The sequence below is a fragment of the Engystomops pustulosus genome, chromosome 5, assembly GCF_040894005.1.
Source record: "Engystomops pustulosus chromosome 5, aEngPut4.maternal, whole genome shotgun sequence".
In the NCBI taxonomy this organism is placed as follows: Eukaryota; Metazoa; Chordata; class Amphibia; order Anura; family Leptodactylidae; genus Engystomops; species Engystomops pustulosus.
This window is the reverse complement of record NC_092415.1, coordinates 194,836,954-194,853,419: the sequence shown is the minus strand read 5'-3', so window position 1 is coordinate 194,853,419 and position 16,466 is coordinate 194,836,954. Positions and strand designations below refer to the sequence as shown.

At 45.9% G+C, this 16,466-nt stretch overlaps 1 protein-coding gene across 1 annotated transcript; it reads right to left on the bottom strand.

Moving 5' to 3' along the window:
• Positions 1 to 2,693: 2,693 nt before the first annotated feature.
• On the bottom strand, positions 2,694 to 11,292 carry STEAP2 (STEAP2 metalloreductase). Its single transcript, XM_072154234.1, has 5 exons — positions 11,101 to 11,292; positions 7,731 to 8,250; positions 5,396 to 5,923; positions 4,301 to 4,465; positions 2,694 to 3,289 (listed from the first exon to the last, which is right to left on the bottom strand). The coding sequence occupies exons 2-5, from the start codon at positions 8,217 to 8,219 to the stop codon at positions 3,005 to 3,007; spliced, it is 1,467 nt and encodes a 488-aa protein (XP_072010335.1). The 5' UTR covers positions 8,220 to 8,250; positions 11,101 to 11,292; the 3' UTR covers positions 2,694 to 3,004.
• Positions 11,293 to 16,466: the final 5,174 nt, after the last annotated feature.

Below are 16,466 nucleotides of genomic sequence, written 5' to 3'. Positions count from 1 at the left end.
TAGGGGGTTGGACTCCATTCCAAAATTTACAGATATGTTATACATGTCTATGGAGGGTAAAACCCCTTAAACAACATCATTTTCAATCATGATTTGCATTTTACGTTAATTTCCTATTGCAAAAAATGAAATATACAAATCTCATATAAAAATGAAAAATATCCAACGTCACCAGAAAGCGGATGGAACGATGAATTACGGCAAATACAAAACACAGTACACTTACTGAAATCCCTGTAACACCATAGAAGAGGTTTAACACTGCACGAACATAGAGAAAAGTGCACGACCCTTGATGGGTATTGCCCCCAAAATACAGAAATCACCATTAAATATCATCCACGTCTGATAAATTGTATGGACATATTATACTATATATATATATATATATATATATAGAATGTTATAGTATTGCTTAATTCAAATATGGCCGCTTTGGTGCTATCACAACCCTAACTGCCTCGGACTGAGGTAAAAAAGTTTTCCAGGACTAAAATATTGATAAAGAAACCTGTCAGCTGTTTGAGGTGTCAACTTTTGCCCGTTTTGGGATAATTTTTTGCTGTTATTACACCCCCAACTACCTTGGACTGAGGTAAAAAAGTTTTCTAGGACTAAAATAATAATTAATTACCCATTTAATAAGTCATCAATAGGTGGGGGCCAACACCTAGCAGCTGTTTGAGGTGTCAATTTTCCTTGTTTTGGGGCTATCACGCCACTAACTACCTTGTACTGAGGTAAAAAAGTTTTCCAGGACTAAAATACACATAAGATAAGTCATTAATATTATATTGGCGGGGTTCAACACCTATCAGCTGTTTGAGGTGTCAAATTTTCCTGGTTTTGGGATTGTTTTGGCGCTTTCAAACCACTAAAATTTACTGAGGTAAAAAACTTTTTCAGGACTAAAATACTAAATAAATAATTTTTTATTTATATAGCGCCTACAGATTACGCAGTGCTGCACAAAGCATGCCAAATTGGTCCTAATAAAGACACCTATCAGCTGCTCGAGGTGTCAACTTTTGCTCGTTTTGGGATCATTTTTTGCTGTTATTACACCCCCAACTACCTTGGACTGAGGTAAAAAAGTTTTCTGGTACTAAAATAATGAGTAATTACCCATATAACAAGTCATCAATATTATATTCGTGGGGCCAACACCTATCAGCTGTTTGAAGTGTCAATTTTTCCTTGCTTTTGGGGCTATCACGCCACTAACTCCCTTGTACTGAGGTAATAAAGTTTTCCAGGACTAAAATACACATAAGATAAGTCATTAATATTATATTGGTGGGGTTCAACACCTATCAGGTATTTGAGGCTTAAATTTTTCCTTGTTTGGGATTGTTTTGGTGCTATCAAACCACTAACTAAAATTTACTGAAGTAAAAAAGTTTTACAGGGCTATAAATTACTGATAAATTACCCATAGGATAAGTCATCAATATTATTTTGGTGGGATCCAACATTTTTGAGTTGTTCCATGGATCTGTGATACCGCATCTATCGGTGACATGTCTCAGTCCCATTCATGTAAATGAAGCTGGGCTGCAATACCAAGTACTGCCACTATAAAACGTATGGCGCTGGGTTTAGTGAGCAGCGTTTAGACTACAGAAACCGGCAGAAGCAACAGATTTCTAACCTTTATCAATCTGATACTGATGACCCGAGACAGGTCGTCAATATTTTAATCCTGGGACACCCCTTTAAATAAACTACGTAGCCATAATAATTAGGAAATTGCAAGGACATTGCCTTAAAACAAACCTGCTGAGAACAAATTCACCCCCAAAGAGGTATAAAAGGCAGATTTTTCTGATTTGACAAAATAGGATGACCCAAAGACTAACATTTAGTGGCACATTTTTGATTTTGGAGGGTTAATATCTTAAAATGTTATTGCCACATGATGAAGCGGTTATTGGAACTCTATTCTACAACAGGCCGTGGTAATGCACTGATAATATCTTGGCTTTAGATCTGCAAATAAATAGGTGCAGTATCAGCGCTGCCACCAGAGGGCTCCACTGGGCACTGCACACTGTCTCTTTTTTTTTAGTCTTGTATCCATATCAAAAGCATTTTTGTGCATAAAGTTGATGAAATATTCTAGATGTTGTGAATTAAGACAGACCTGTTGCATATATACATTGGAAGGGGGGAGTTTTGAGGGCAAGCTTAGGCCTTGGTCTTGTTAGCACTAGAACATCCTCATGAGAAATTAAAATATTGCTGTTGCGCATGTAATGTTCTATAATAAATTGATCAGGATTCCATAAATTACTAGCACTGGAGTGTTCTGATTCATCTCTATGGGGAGTCATATCATGAGCAGTAAATTAATCTAAAATTGCAGCACAGGAACCTAACTGCCCCCATGATTACACCCATGTCTTTTATATGGTCTACATTGCAATATATAGCCCAAGTTTTCTAATTGCTAGCTGGATTGTTTTGCAGCATTGACCTAAATCTCACTGGCCATGGTTATTGTAGGTGGGAGACTCCTCGTGGGTGGGGTTTATGTGTGTAGACAAATAAACTCCACCCATGAGGAGTGTCCCACCTACAATGACCTATTTTAAGTTGTAGCTTGTGAGGTTAAGCCAGGGAATGATGGCATTATTTAACCATATTACCCTCATTGTTACTGCAGTAGACCCATTTATATACAATATTATATTGCCCCCTGGGGGATTATAGAGGCATCACAACCAAGGTACGAATGGATTTACTAGGATGCAGGGCTGATTATACTAATAGTAGCTCTGCTGTGCTGAATATGTATGTGAATTCATTACATAGAATTACTACTTCCAATGTATACGGGCAACAGGCGCTCCTTAATTTCAGCTGGTGTGAATGGGAATAAAAAGAAGGGATCAGTAGCAATATCCGCCACATTATTTCCTACTATCGTGCTGCCATATGAGCTTGTTACGCCCCCTGCTGGCAAGAAGGCTAAATGGAGTGCAGACAGCGTGCACGTGTCTCATCACATCACCGTGACTCTCTCGGGAGAGACGTGTGCTGCGGCGCTACCGGGATTTTCCTTGAAGTGACTCTTCTCCCAGCCCCTTTTAATCCGTCGTAACTTTTTGCTGACGCACGGGCAGAGTAATACAATCTTCCCAAGGATGACTATTGTGGGTAGGACCAGCGCTAAGACGAAGGTCGGAGGGGTGTAAAACCGGTAGTACTCTTCCTCGAAGGCCCTTTTCCAGCCATATATCAAAACGTGGAAGGTGCTGATCAACAAGGCGACATATCCGAGGGTGGACTGGGGGGGAGAAAAAAAACATTATAAAAAAATCTTTAAAAAAATTTTGTATGACAACATACTGAAGGAGATGACATAGGGGCGGATGTATTAAAAACAAGTGACTACAAGATCAGACTACAACGGACTTGTTTGCAGTCTGTTACCATGGGAATGTACAAGTCTGCATAGAAGCTGTTGACACATAAAGGAAGGAACTGTTTAACGAATCAAAAAGTACATGAAAAAGAAATGTCTGTCACTATTGAGAAACACAAAATCCTTTGAGATAATTTTTGCTAAGTTTCTAATTTTCTATATAGCGCAGTGATATAAAACTTGTATATAAGATATACAGAGCTCTGTGCTGTACATCACATGTGATATTATACAGATCTCCTGGTGGCTTAGATTTCAGGTTTATCGCTCATTATCAATAATTCCATCTTCCTGCTCAACATTCTCTTTTCATCTTAACTTAGAGAAGTCACTTTATCCTTCTTCTCCAGTTTCTCTCGTAGAGTGCAAGCAGCAGATGAGAAATGAATGCTGCATTGTTTAGAAGCCCTAATAGGAAAGCCGTGTATAACGTGTGTATTACTCTAATTACACTAAGGCTACATTCACACGACTGTTGGAGGACGTATATACGGCCGCAAGCTTGTGGCTGCCGAATATACATCCCCCATAGGCCGCCAATGGGCGCACGGAGCGGCACGGTGCAGCACACGTGCGGCACCATACCGCTCTGTACCCAGGGAAAAGATAGGACATGTCCTATCTTACCCCGTATTATGGCGCAGTGCACCATGTATCTCTCCATAGTTGAAACACAAAGTATACTAGAACATTGCAGGACTTGTCTATATACAAAGTTCCTGTACAGCGCGTACGTTCTATACCTCTATACCTTCCACCCGTAGGACGATTTCTGCTCTCTATAAAGGGAGCAATGTACAGTTAGAGTAGCCCTGGGTTGTATATTTATATGAGCTACATTTTAGGGGTTACCGTATATATATATTTTTGTACCTGAATGAAGCTGAACTCCCGCCAGTTTAAGGCACTATTGACAGACGGGATAGAAGTGACGGCCAACAGGGAGAGGAGTCCAAGGCTCATGATACCAAAGGAGATGTACATTTCCACTCTCCACACTTCTTCTTCATTCCACGAGTTCCCCACATTACCGTGCACCTAGGAATGGATCAGTAAAGACAAAGTCAACTAAAGGATGTTTTCATGGCTTCACCCTATAGTTGCAATGCATGCATCCCATAACATGTTGTGCCACTGTATAGCCCTAAATGACCAGTCTATTCAGACACTACCAGATAAAAAAAATTATATACGCTTTATGTACAGATCTTTAAATCACATATGTTGAGCATGCACTTCTATCACTACTATGTGACTTGTAGGGCAGGTTATGGGATGGTTAACCCAGTGCACAGTTGGGTACGTAGAACTTCAGGGGACCTTCAGTCACCTGTTCTCTTAATCCACCTGTGGATTTTTCTGATTGTTGTGGAGTCCGACTGCTGTTTAACCCTGTGATCAGATACATATCCCCATGTGGATAGGGTGTAAGTGTCTAATGTGTCATAACTCCTTGAAATCCTACTACAATTTGCAGCTGCTGCTACCACCATGTCCGAGGTCCCACTTACATTCTGCAGCCTATGACTTGCCAACATTGCAGGTAAATCCTTAGTTTTAACTGTAATACTCTAAAGCCTGTAGTATGTGCTTGTGGTGGGGCTGTCAGCTGGAACATGTGACTCTACCCTTAAAAGAAATCTACCACCAGCATCAATCATTGTAAACCAAGCACTTTGCTATTAATGGATCTGTCTGTTTTATATCTGTTTTCCAAAAACAGAAAATGTATAGTGGAATTCTGAACGCGAATGTGAACTGGCCCTTAGAAGATCTGGTAGTATTTTCTTAAGTGTAAGCGTCAAACCTTCTTCAGGTCTATAATTACTTCTTGGATTGGATCCCAGCAGGAGCAGGAAGGAAGAGCTAAACAAGGATGTTCCTTCTTCCACCTGCTGGGATCTTTTCCAAACATAAGGTGTAGAGGAGCCCTTTTATGTATGCAGGTGCGTGACATTGCCACCTTACCTGTTGATAGGCGGCGTTCAGGAATGTGTAGCGCTCCGACCTCCTCATTGGTAAACACATACTATACACAACATGCACGGCTGCAAAGAAGAAGCTGAGGAGCCCCAGCTGTTTTCTACACTGCAGCCAGTTCTCCAGCCAAGGAGGAAACCGCCTATACTTTGTGCCATAGTACAGCTGGTGAGCGGCGGCCAGGAGTCCCGCCAAGTACACCAAAGACAGCAGGGTGATGGCCACGATGGGCAACGTCTTATTGACAATCTCGATGGGGATCTTGTAGAAGTCGCTCTGCTGGTTTTTAAAATACGGATGAATAATGTCCCGAATGAAGGAATATACAAAGAAGAAAGTGGCCAGGCTGATGGCGATCACCACCGGGCCCTTCCATGGGGTGAAGAGGCGCAGGGGCAAGTTCTCAATCTCCCTGGAGGACGATAGCGTGCCCATGTCAATGGGGATGAAATTCATCTGACGGGCAAGTTCGATGACCTGATGGCGAGCCTGAACGTTATTGCTGCAAATATAGACCTGCAAGAACATTGGAAATTATTAGAAGACTGTAGCTGATGATAACACCTATATGCATGTAGAAAAGGGCTTATATACTTCTTTACTCTAAATGACTAAAATATGCAAATCATAAAGAATCTCCCTATTGGCACCCCTTGCCTTCAGACTGTAATCTTTGAGGAAACTGGATGCTCAACTTCCCTGCAGCGCCTCTGCAGGACACACAATGTATTCTATGTATGGTGTTAAAAAATAAAATGTGTGTGTGTGTGATATAGGACAGGTCCTGCAGAATAAGAGGCGCTCTTTGTAACTGGTCAAGACATAAGGGTCCTTAACATAGGATGCCACCCTATATACTGCCATATATATTGCCATAGCATCAGTTCACATCTGGATTGGAACCTCCGTTATTACAATCCGTCATTAAAATGATGATAATGAATAATAAGCTAACAGATGATATAAATTATCCATTGATTTCCATTATCTGAGCTGAAATTTGGACAGAATCTGCAGAACTATTGCTTCCGCCTCAAATAATGGAAGCGCTAACAGAAAGAAGGACACTAACGGAAGCCATCAGAAGTTTATTGAAATCAATGGACGTTTAAAGGATCTGTTAGACTTCCATATTTATCATTTAAGGAATGGATGATAAAAACTTAGGTGCAAAGAGGCCAATGAGGGTGACGACCGTTTCCTAAACTGGAAGCCGCATGTCATTTTCTTTTCATTTATGTATAAGAGATCATAGGTGATCAGGGGTTCTCCTTATAAACAAAATATAGGAACTCCAACAAGAGACAAGTGTGAACTGGGCCTATAACAACATTTGTCAAGTCTTAGGTAGCCAGTTGACCTCAGAAGCTTCTAACTCTTGGATTGTTTTTTCTTGCCAATTAAAGTAATAAAAGGGCAAAATTTGTTCCTAGATTTATCTGGCGATGACCTAAAGCCCAAAATATTCTATTGACCTCTGCTGTATATAATGGGTTATCACATGGGAGGCCCCTGATCAGGACCAGTTTCTTAGCAAAAGAAAATAGGCTTCATTTCTCAAAACTAACCTAGCAGGCCTCGTTACTTATAGCAACCAATCACAGCGCAGCTCTTACTTTACCAGAGCAGTTTGAGAAATAAAAGCTGAGCTCTGGTTGGTTTCTACTCGCATGTGGCAGGTTTTGTTCCCAGAAATTTCTGTGACTAAAAATCAGTTGTATTTTTAATAGGAATGTTTTGGAGGCCTATACATAGATTCATGCAAATATTATAAAGATAATAGGACTCATTTTTTAGTCACAGAAATTTCATGTCATGTGTGCACATACACTTGGGCTACATTCACACGACGTGTGCCTGCCGTACCGTAGCACGGCTGGCACACATCGGCAGCGGGGAGAGGAGCCCTCCACAGCGATGTATGGAGACCCATTGCCGCCTATGGGGGACGTATATATGGCGTATATACGTCGGTATATATACATCCCCGATATGGTTGTGTGAATATAGCATTAAAGAAATATCAGAAATTAGCCCTAATGGATGTTGTTTCTACAAACTTTCCAGCTGTTTTATCCATGACACCTAATAAGCCTTTATGTCTTAAATGACTACAGGTTTTACTTTGAGGCCAAGTATGTAAATTCCTAAATAATAACAATCCGAAAATAGCTCTGAGTAAGCGCTGGCGTCATGGGGAATGTCTTACGAAGGACCTTGTTGATGTTTACATAGATAAAATCTGTCACTGTATGATGACAGGACATCATACGTCACCACCATGGCTATGAAAACATAACAAGGTCGGCAGCATGGAACGTACCTGGCTGCTGGCATCTTTCGGGCCTAATTGCAATGCCCATGCAGAAACCACGTTGAACCCTTTCACCACATAGCAGTCTGGGAAGAGCGAAGATAAATATTCTGCGTTGGATTCGGGGTACTGATCCACTCTCATGTTATTGCTGACGTCCACCAGGATTTTCCCAGCCAATAAATGCTTCAGGTCCCACAAAGCAGAGTAATGTTCTCTATGTATTGCTACAAATATGATGTTTGCTTTCAATATGGCGTCTTCATGGTGAGTCACGTCCACCACGTGCGGGAAGAAGTCGGCGGCGCATTTGGGCTCTCGGCTTCCGATGACCACATGATAGCCGCATCTTATGAGCCGTATGGTCAAGGACTTGGCAAAGTCTCCACTTCCGAGTATTCCTATGGTGGTCTTGTCTTCTTTTATGCCATTTGTTCCATTTGGCAAAAAGGTTTCGTTCACGTTCTTTGGACTTCCCATCATGGTGATGGATTCCATTGCTCAGAAGATGCTTTTTATGTTGATTTAGCTAAAAAAGAGAAAGATTTCTGTCAAATATAAGATTTGATCATATTGCAACAATAGTAAGGTCTATGGCTAGTATATTCTGATGGAAAACCTGATGGTGCTCTTCTTGTCTCAAAATGGCTACCTGGAAGCACCTAGTCTCCCGTGCATCTGGTCCCATCAGACTAGAAACAATTAGTCACCACTGAAGAATTGAGGACTCACAAGCTTTCTCTATGACTGAGTGAGAAATACGGACTCACAAGCTTTCTCTATGAATGGGAGGGGGAAGCAGGGCTCATATGATTTCTCTATGAGTGGGAAGGGAGAGCAGGACTCACAGGTTTTCTTTATGAGTGGGTGGGGAAAGAAGGACTCACAGGCTTTCTCTATGAGTGGGTGGGGAAAGAAGGATTCACAGGCTTTCTCCAAGAATGGGTCAGGGAATCAGGACTCAAAGGCTTTCTCTATGAGTGGGTCGGGAAATCAGGACTAAGGCAGTGGTGGCGAACCTATGGCACGGGTGCCAGAGGAGGCACTCATAGCCCCCTATATGGGCACTCCGACCATCACCCCAGGGCAGGGTTCGCCAGACAGGGCTCAAGGCCTCTTGCAGTCCCAGGGAGCCCAGGACTCTAGAAGGAAGCTACAATGATAATCCTAACTTCTTCTCCTTCTTTCTACTGTATTGGTGTCCTCAGGTGCCTATACAATTTAAACCTGTGAAAGAACAGGGAATAATAAGTTATTGCTTAAATTATTGCATTGGCACTTTGCAAAAAATATGTGGGTTTTGGTTGTAGTTTGGGCACTCGGTGTCTAAAAGGTTTGCCATCACTGCCCTAAGGGCTCATTCACACGGCCTTTCATGGGGATGTACATGCGTCTGCAAATTTGCGGCCGCATATGCGTCCCCATACACGGCAATGGCGGCCTGGCGGCGGTATGATGCCACACATATGTGGCACCGATCCGCGTCGCACACCGCAAAAAGATGTGTGCAAAAAGTGTGCGGCCGTGCGCCGCTGTTTCCTATGGAGGTAGGAGGGGTCAGCCCCTCCTCACCTCCAGCACATGGTGTGTGAATGAACCCTAAGAGTGGGTCGGGAAATCGGGACTCACAGGCTTTCTCTATGAGTGGGAGGGTGAAGCAGGACTCACAGGCTTTCTCTATCATTGGATGTAAATAGTCAACAACTTTCTAAGTAGCTTATAATATCAGTTGTTCCTTATTGGGTTTTAGAACTTGCCTTTAATTAAGAACAATTAAAATATGTCTCGTAAAGCTCAGCCAGTAGCCAATATAATATTAATTTAAAAATGTATCCTTCTGCAAAACTTCATCGTATGATATGACTTTAAAAATTCAGCAAAATAGTATACAGGTAAGTGTAACACAACTAATACCATTAAGATGACATCTACATGTAATAAATGATAGTGATTACCTGGAGTATGTAATTACATAAGAGGATGTGATTAATTAGGTGATAATACCTCACCCTAAATATAATCATCTGGGAAGTTATCCTGTAATTACATGACCTCATTAGAAGATATTTACATAATAGGAAGCAGTGCGGAGGTCATGGAGAGGATGGCGCTGACTCCAGGATCTGGTTAAAGGATAATTCCACTTTTATACAATGTATAACATCTCCAAATGTCACATGACTCAATCCTGCCCCTTATTTTATGGTTGCACAAGATCCTGACATCAAGGGAAGAGAGAGCGGATGTACCTGATCCCTAAAAGGAATGGGGCCGACATTTTTGTACAAGTCACTTGATACATTTCCCGATTCTTTTTTCAGACAGATTTTCACGGATGTTTACCTAAGCCATTGCGCCAAATTTATCACAGCTTGTACGTCTGAAAATAGGCGTAAAAGCCATGATTTAGTCGCAATTCCCGGCACTGAGCCTCCAAATAGATCCGGCGAAAGCTAAGCTGGGGGGGGGGGGGCACAGCATCATATTCTGACGCATTTAGCACCAGCATATGATCAATGTCCCCCTAGAAGTCTATGGGGGTCATTTATCTATGTTCCCCCTTTCCCTGTGCTCTTTTTGCACCTCTAGTAACTCTTTTTTTCACCTCATTTGTCTTTGTAGTGTCAGCCGTCAAATGCAGGTTTTTTAAGGCACAAATTAAGAAAAAAACTCCTGCCATTGTCTTTCCTGCGAATGGTCAGGATTGGAGTGTTTTGCGCAATTATTTAAGCCCTTTTAGGTGCAAACCATTGTTAGCGCAAACATCTGGAAGCGGGAGAAATACAGAGACAAATTAGGGACAAAACTGCTACACGGGGGGCTCCGGCGCACCGCTGGAAATAGAATAGAATAGAAAATTGCGCAAGTAACACAAAGCGCCTAAACAGTCACTAAAATACAACCAATTAGTCCCCTATGCCCCTATGAGTCCACAAAAAAAACTGAGGACAGGTCTGTTTTTCACTGATGAGACTAAGAAGCCACGAATTATTCTAACCAATGATAATCTTCAGTTTTTTTGTGTGGACAAAACGGATCAAAACAGAGATAAAACGCAACGGGAGCTCCAGGGTGAATCTGCCCTAACTCATATTTATCTATCTATCTATCTCATATCTATCTATCTCCTATCCATCTATCTATCTCCTCTATCTCTCTATCTCCTCTATCTCTCTATCTATCTATCTCTCCTGTTTCTGTATCCACCTACACATAAAATGACCTTTTATCTATCCTCAGGACAGGATGCAGTATATACAGTATATATACATCTCCCTCGTCATTGTACAGGTCATGCCCCTCACCAGCTGCACAGTGCATTAGGATGATGGGGGTAATAGTGTAGATGATGATGATGGTGGTGCTGGCAGTGTCTCACCTGTATGCAGGGGTCAGTGCGGGCGGCGGTTCCGGTGCGGGCTCATGCTGCTCTCTCCTCGGTACCGGTGCCGGGTCCAGCGCTCTCTCCCAGCAGCAGACTGTCCGGGTCCTGGTGCTGCCGGAGGCGCGAGCATGAGAGGCGCCCGCTGATTGGCTGACATCGCCGCTGCTGTTGCTTTGCTGAGGAAGGAGCTGGGAGGAGGCATCGGAGGAGGCACCGGGGAGGACGGAGGAGGCATCGGGGAGGACGGAGGAGGCACCGGGGAGGACGGAGGAGGCACCGGGGAGGACGGAGGAGGCACTGTGGTGGAGGGTAGGGGTCATCTACACATCCACTCTATCATTTCTTGCAAAATATTTAAGAGGCACTGCAGGTCCCATTATTCTGTCATGCAGGGGATGATGGGACGTGTAGTCCTCCTGCAGAACATTTCATCCCCCTCATCCAGGGAAACCAAAGCTGCCAAACCCCACAACTCCTACACCTGATACATGAGGTCCAGTTGCCCTCCAGCTCTCCTACACCTGATACATGAGGTCCAGGTGCCCCACAGCACTCCTACACCTGATACATGAGGTCCAGGTGCCCCCCAGTACTCCTACAGCTGATACATGAGGTCCAGGTGCCCCCCAGTACTCCTACACCTGATACATGAGGTCCAGGTGCCCCCCAGTACTCCTACACCTGATACATGAAGTCCAGGTGCCCCACAGCACTCCTACACCTGATACATGAGGTCCAGGTGCCCCCCAGTACTCCTACACCTGATACATGAGGTCCAGGTGCCCCCCAGTACTCCTACACCTGATACATGAAGTCCAGGTGCCCCACAGCACTCCTACACCTGATACCAGAAGTCCAGGTGCCCCACAGCACTCCTACACCTGATACATGAAGTCCAGGTGCACTCCTACACCTGATACATGAAGTCCAGGTGCCCCCCCCCCCCGCTGTCCTACACCTGATACATGAGGTCCAGGTGCCCCCCAGTACTCCTACACCTGATACATGAGGTACAGGTGCCCCCCAGTACTCCTACACCTGATACATGAGGTCCAGGTGCCCCACAGCACTCCTACACCTGATACATGAGGTCCAGGTGCCCCACAGCACTCCTACACCTGATACATGAAGTCCAGGTGCCCCCCAGCACTCAGACACCTGATACATGAAGTCCAGGTGCCCCCCAGCACTCAGACACCTGATACATGAAGTCCAGGTGCCCCCCAGCACTCCTACACCTGATACATGAAGTCCAGGTGCCCCCCAGCACTCCTACACCCGATACATGAAGTCCAGGTGCCCCCAGCACTCCTACACCTGATACATGAAGTCCAGGTGCCCCCCAGCACTCCTACACCTGATACATGAAGTCCAGGTGCCCCCCAGCACTCCTACACCTGATACATGAAGTCCAGGTGCCCCCCAGCACTCCTACACCTGATACATGAAGTCCAGGTGCCCCAGCACTCATACACCTGATACATGAAATCCAGATGCCCCCAGCACTCAGACACCTGATACATGAAGTCCAGGTGCCCCCCAGCACTCAGACACCTGATACATGAAGTCCAGGTGCCCCCCAGCACTCAGACACCTGATACATGAAGTCCAGGTGCCCCCAGCACTCATACACCTGATACATGAGGTCCAGGTGCCCCCCAGTACTCCTACACCTGATACATGAGGTCCAGGTGCCCCCCAGTACTCCTACACCTGATACATGAGGTCCAGGTGCCCCCCAGTACTCCTACACCTGATACATGAAGTCCAGCGCCCCCCAGCACTCTTACACCTGATACATGAAGTCCAGGTGCTCTCCTCTAGAACTCTTACACCTGATACATGAGGTCCAGGTGCCCCCAGCACTCCTACACCTGATACATGAAGTCCAGGTGCCCTCCTCTAGCACTCCTACACCTGATACATGAAGTCCAGGTGCCCCCCCCCCGCTGTCCTACACCTGATACATGAGGTCCAGGTGCCCCACAGTACTCCTACACCTGATACATGAGGTCCAGGTGCCCCACAGCACTCCTACGCCTGATACATGAAGTCCAGGTGCCCCCCAGCACTCAGACACCTGATACATGAAGTCCCCCCAGGTGCCCCCCAGCACTCAGACACCTGATACATGAGGTCCAGGTGCCCCCCAGTACTCCTACACCTGATACATGAGGTCCAGGTGCCCCCCAGTACTCCTACACCTGATACATGAGGTCCAGGTGCCCCCCAGTACTCCTACACCTGATACATGAAGTCCAGCGCCCCCCAGCACTCTTACACCTGATACATGAAGTCCAGGTGCTCTCCTCTAGAACTCTTACACCTGATACATGAGGTCCAGGTGCCCCCCAGTACTCCTACACCTGATCCATGAAGTCCAGGTGCCCCCAGCACTCCTACACCTGATCCATGAAGTCCACGTGCCCCACAGCACTCCTACACCTGATCCATGAAATCCAGGTGCCCCACAGCACTCCTACACCTGATCCATGAAGTCCATGTGCCCCACAGCACTCAGACACCTGATACATGAAGTCCAGGTGCCCCCAGCACTCCTACACCTGATACATGAAGTCCAGGTGCCCCCAGCACATCTACACCTGATACATGAAGTCCAGGTGCCCCCAGCACTCATACACCTGATACATAAAGTCCAGGTGCCCCCAGCACTCATACACCTGATACATGAAGTCCAGGTGCCCCCAGCACTCCTACACCTGATACATGAAGTCCACGTGCCCCCCACCAGCACTCCTACACCTGGTACAGGAAGTCTAGGTGCCCCCCAGTACTTCTACACCTGATACATGAAGTCCAGGTGCCCCCAAGTACCCCTACACCTGATTCATGAAATCCAGGTGCCCCCAGCACTCCTACACCTGATTTATGAAATCCAGGTGCCCCCAGCGGTCCTACATCTGATACATGAAGTCCAGGTGCCCCCAGCACTCATACACCTGATACATGAAGTCCAGGTGCCCCCAGCACTCCTACAGCTGATACATGAAGTCCAGGTGCCCCCAACACTCCTACACCTGATACATGAAGTCCAGGTGCCCCCAGCACTCCTACACCTGATACATGAAGTCCAGGTGCCCCCCCTCCCGCTGTCCTACACCTGATACATGAGGTCCAGGTGCCCCAGAGCACTCAGACACCTGATACATGAGGTCCAGGTGCCCCAGAGCACTCAGACACCTGATACATGAAGTCCAGGTGCCCCCAGCACTCCTACACCTGATACATGAAGTCCAGGTGCCCCCAGCACTCCTACACCTGATACATGAAGTCCAGGTGCCCCCAGCACTCATACACCTGATACATGAAGTCCAGGTGCCCCCAGCACTCATACACCTGATACATGAAGTCCAGGTGCCCCCAGCACTCCTACACCTGATCCATGAAGTCCACGTGCCCCACAGCACTCCTACACCTGATCCATGAAATCCAGGTGCCCCACAGCACTCCTACACCTGATCCATGAAGTCCATGTGCCCCACAGCACTCAGACACCTGATACATGAAGTCCAGGTGCCCCCAGCACTCCTACACCTGATACATGAAGTCCAGGTGCCCCCAGCACATCTACACCTGATACATGAAGTCCAGGTGCCCCCAGCACTCATACACCTGATACATAAAGTCCAGGTGCCCCCAGCACTCATACACCTGATACATGAAGTCCAGGTGCCCCCAGCACTCCTACACCTGATACATGAAGTCCACGTGCCCCCCACCAGCACTCCTACACCTGGTACAGGAAGTCTAGGTGCCCCCCAGTACTTCTACACCTGATACATGAAGTCCAGGTGCCCCCAAGTACCCCTACACCTGATTCATGAAATCCAGGTGCCCCCAGCACTCCTACACCTGATTCATGAAATCCAGGTGCCCCCAGCGGTCCTACATCTGATACATGAAGTTCAGGTGCCCCCAGCACTCATACACCTGATACATGAAGTCCAGGTGCCCCCAGCACTCCTACAGCTGATACATGAAGTCCAGGTGCCCCCAACACTCCTACACCTGATACATGAAGTCCAGGTGCCCCCAGCACTCATACACCTGATACATGAAGTCCAGGTGCCCCCCCCCCCCCCCCGCTGTCCTACACCTGATACATGAGGTCCAGGTGCCCCAGAGCACTCAGACACCTGATACATGAAGTCCAGGTGCCCCCAGCACTCCTACACCTGATACATGAAGTCCAGGTGCCCCCAGCACTCCTACACCTGATACATGAAGTCCAGGTGCCCCCAGCACTCATACACCTGATACATGAGGTCCAGGTGCCCCCCACCAGCACTCATACACCTGATACATGAAGTCCAGGTGCCCCCCACCAGCACTCATACACCTGATACATGAAGTCCAGGTGCCCCCCACCAGCACTCCTACAGCTGATACATGAAGTCCAGGTGCCCCCAGCACTCATACACCTGATACATGAAGTCCAGGTGCCCCCCACCAGCACTCCTACACTTGATACATGAAGTCCACGTGCCCCCCACCAAAACTCCTACAGCTGATACATGAAGTCCAGTTGCCCTCCAGCTCTCCTACACCTGATACATGAAGTCCAGGTGCCCCCAGTAGCACTCCTACACCTGATACAGGAAGTCCAGGTGCCCCCAGCACTCCTACACCTGATACATGAAGTCCAGGTGCCCCCAGCACTCATACACCTGATACATGAAATCCAGGTGCCCCCTCACAAGCACTATGTAGCCATCCAGTACATAGCACCGAATGGCGGTATTATTTGCTGCAAAGATATGTAGTGTTTCAGGACGCTGTATGTAGTCACTGTACGGGCACTGAATGACCCTAATAAGTGAGCACAGTGAGGTCATATTTCTGGAATAGCTGTGTTATGTGAGAACAATCAACTGTATTTTGGAGACTTTATGTAGATGTTACCTGATCCCTGTGTAGCAGTATTATTTGGACATAAATATGTGCATATGATGTGGTAATATTTTATTATAGAGGGGGTGGCTATTCTAAGGCACGAGTATATAAGCCCTATCCATGCACTATTAGGTTATTGATACTTATTAATAAGTAGAAGGCCCCTTTAAAGTATAACCCCGATGGATAATAAATTAACCATGGAAGAACAAACACATGGAAGAAGTTGTGCACTGCCAGAAACGGGTCAGTGGTTCTGTGTAGGAGTCTCTTATTTACATACCATGAAGTACGTTCTTTATTAGGTAAATATTTTCCCTGGGGAAATGACTTCTTCCTGCTTATTGTTAGTTGTTCATGAAGGTTCGTGGAAGGTATTAGGAGCTTAGTAAGAAGAAGGAAGAGCAGATCTAATTACATCAGCACTAGGGTATATAGCAAATGCT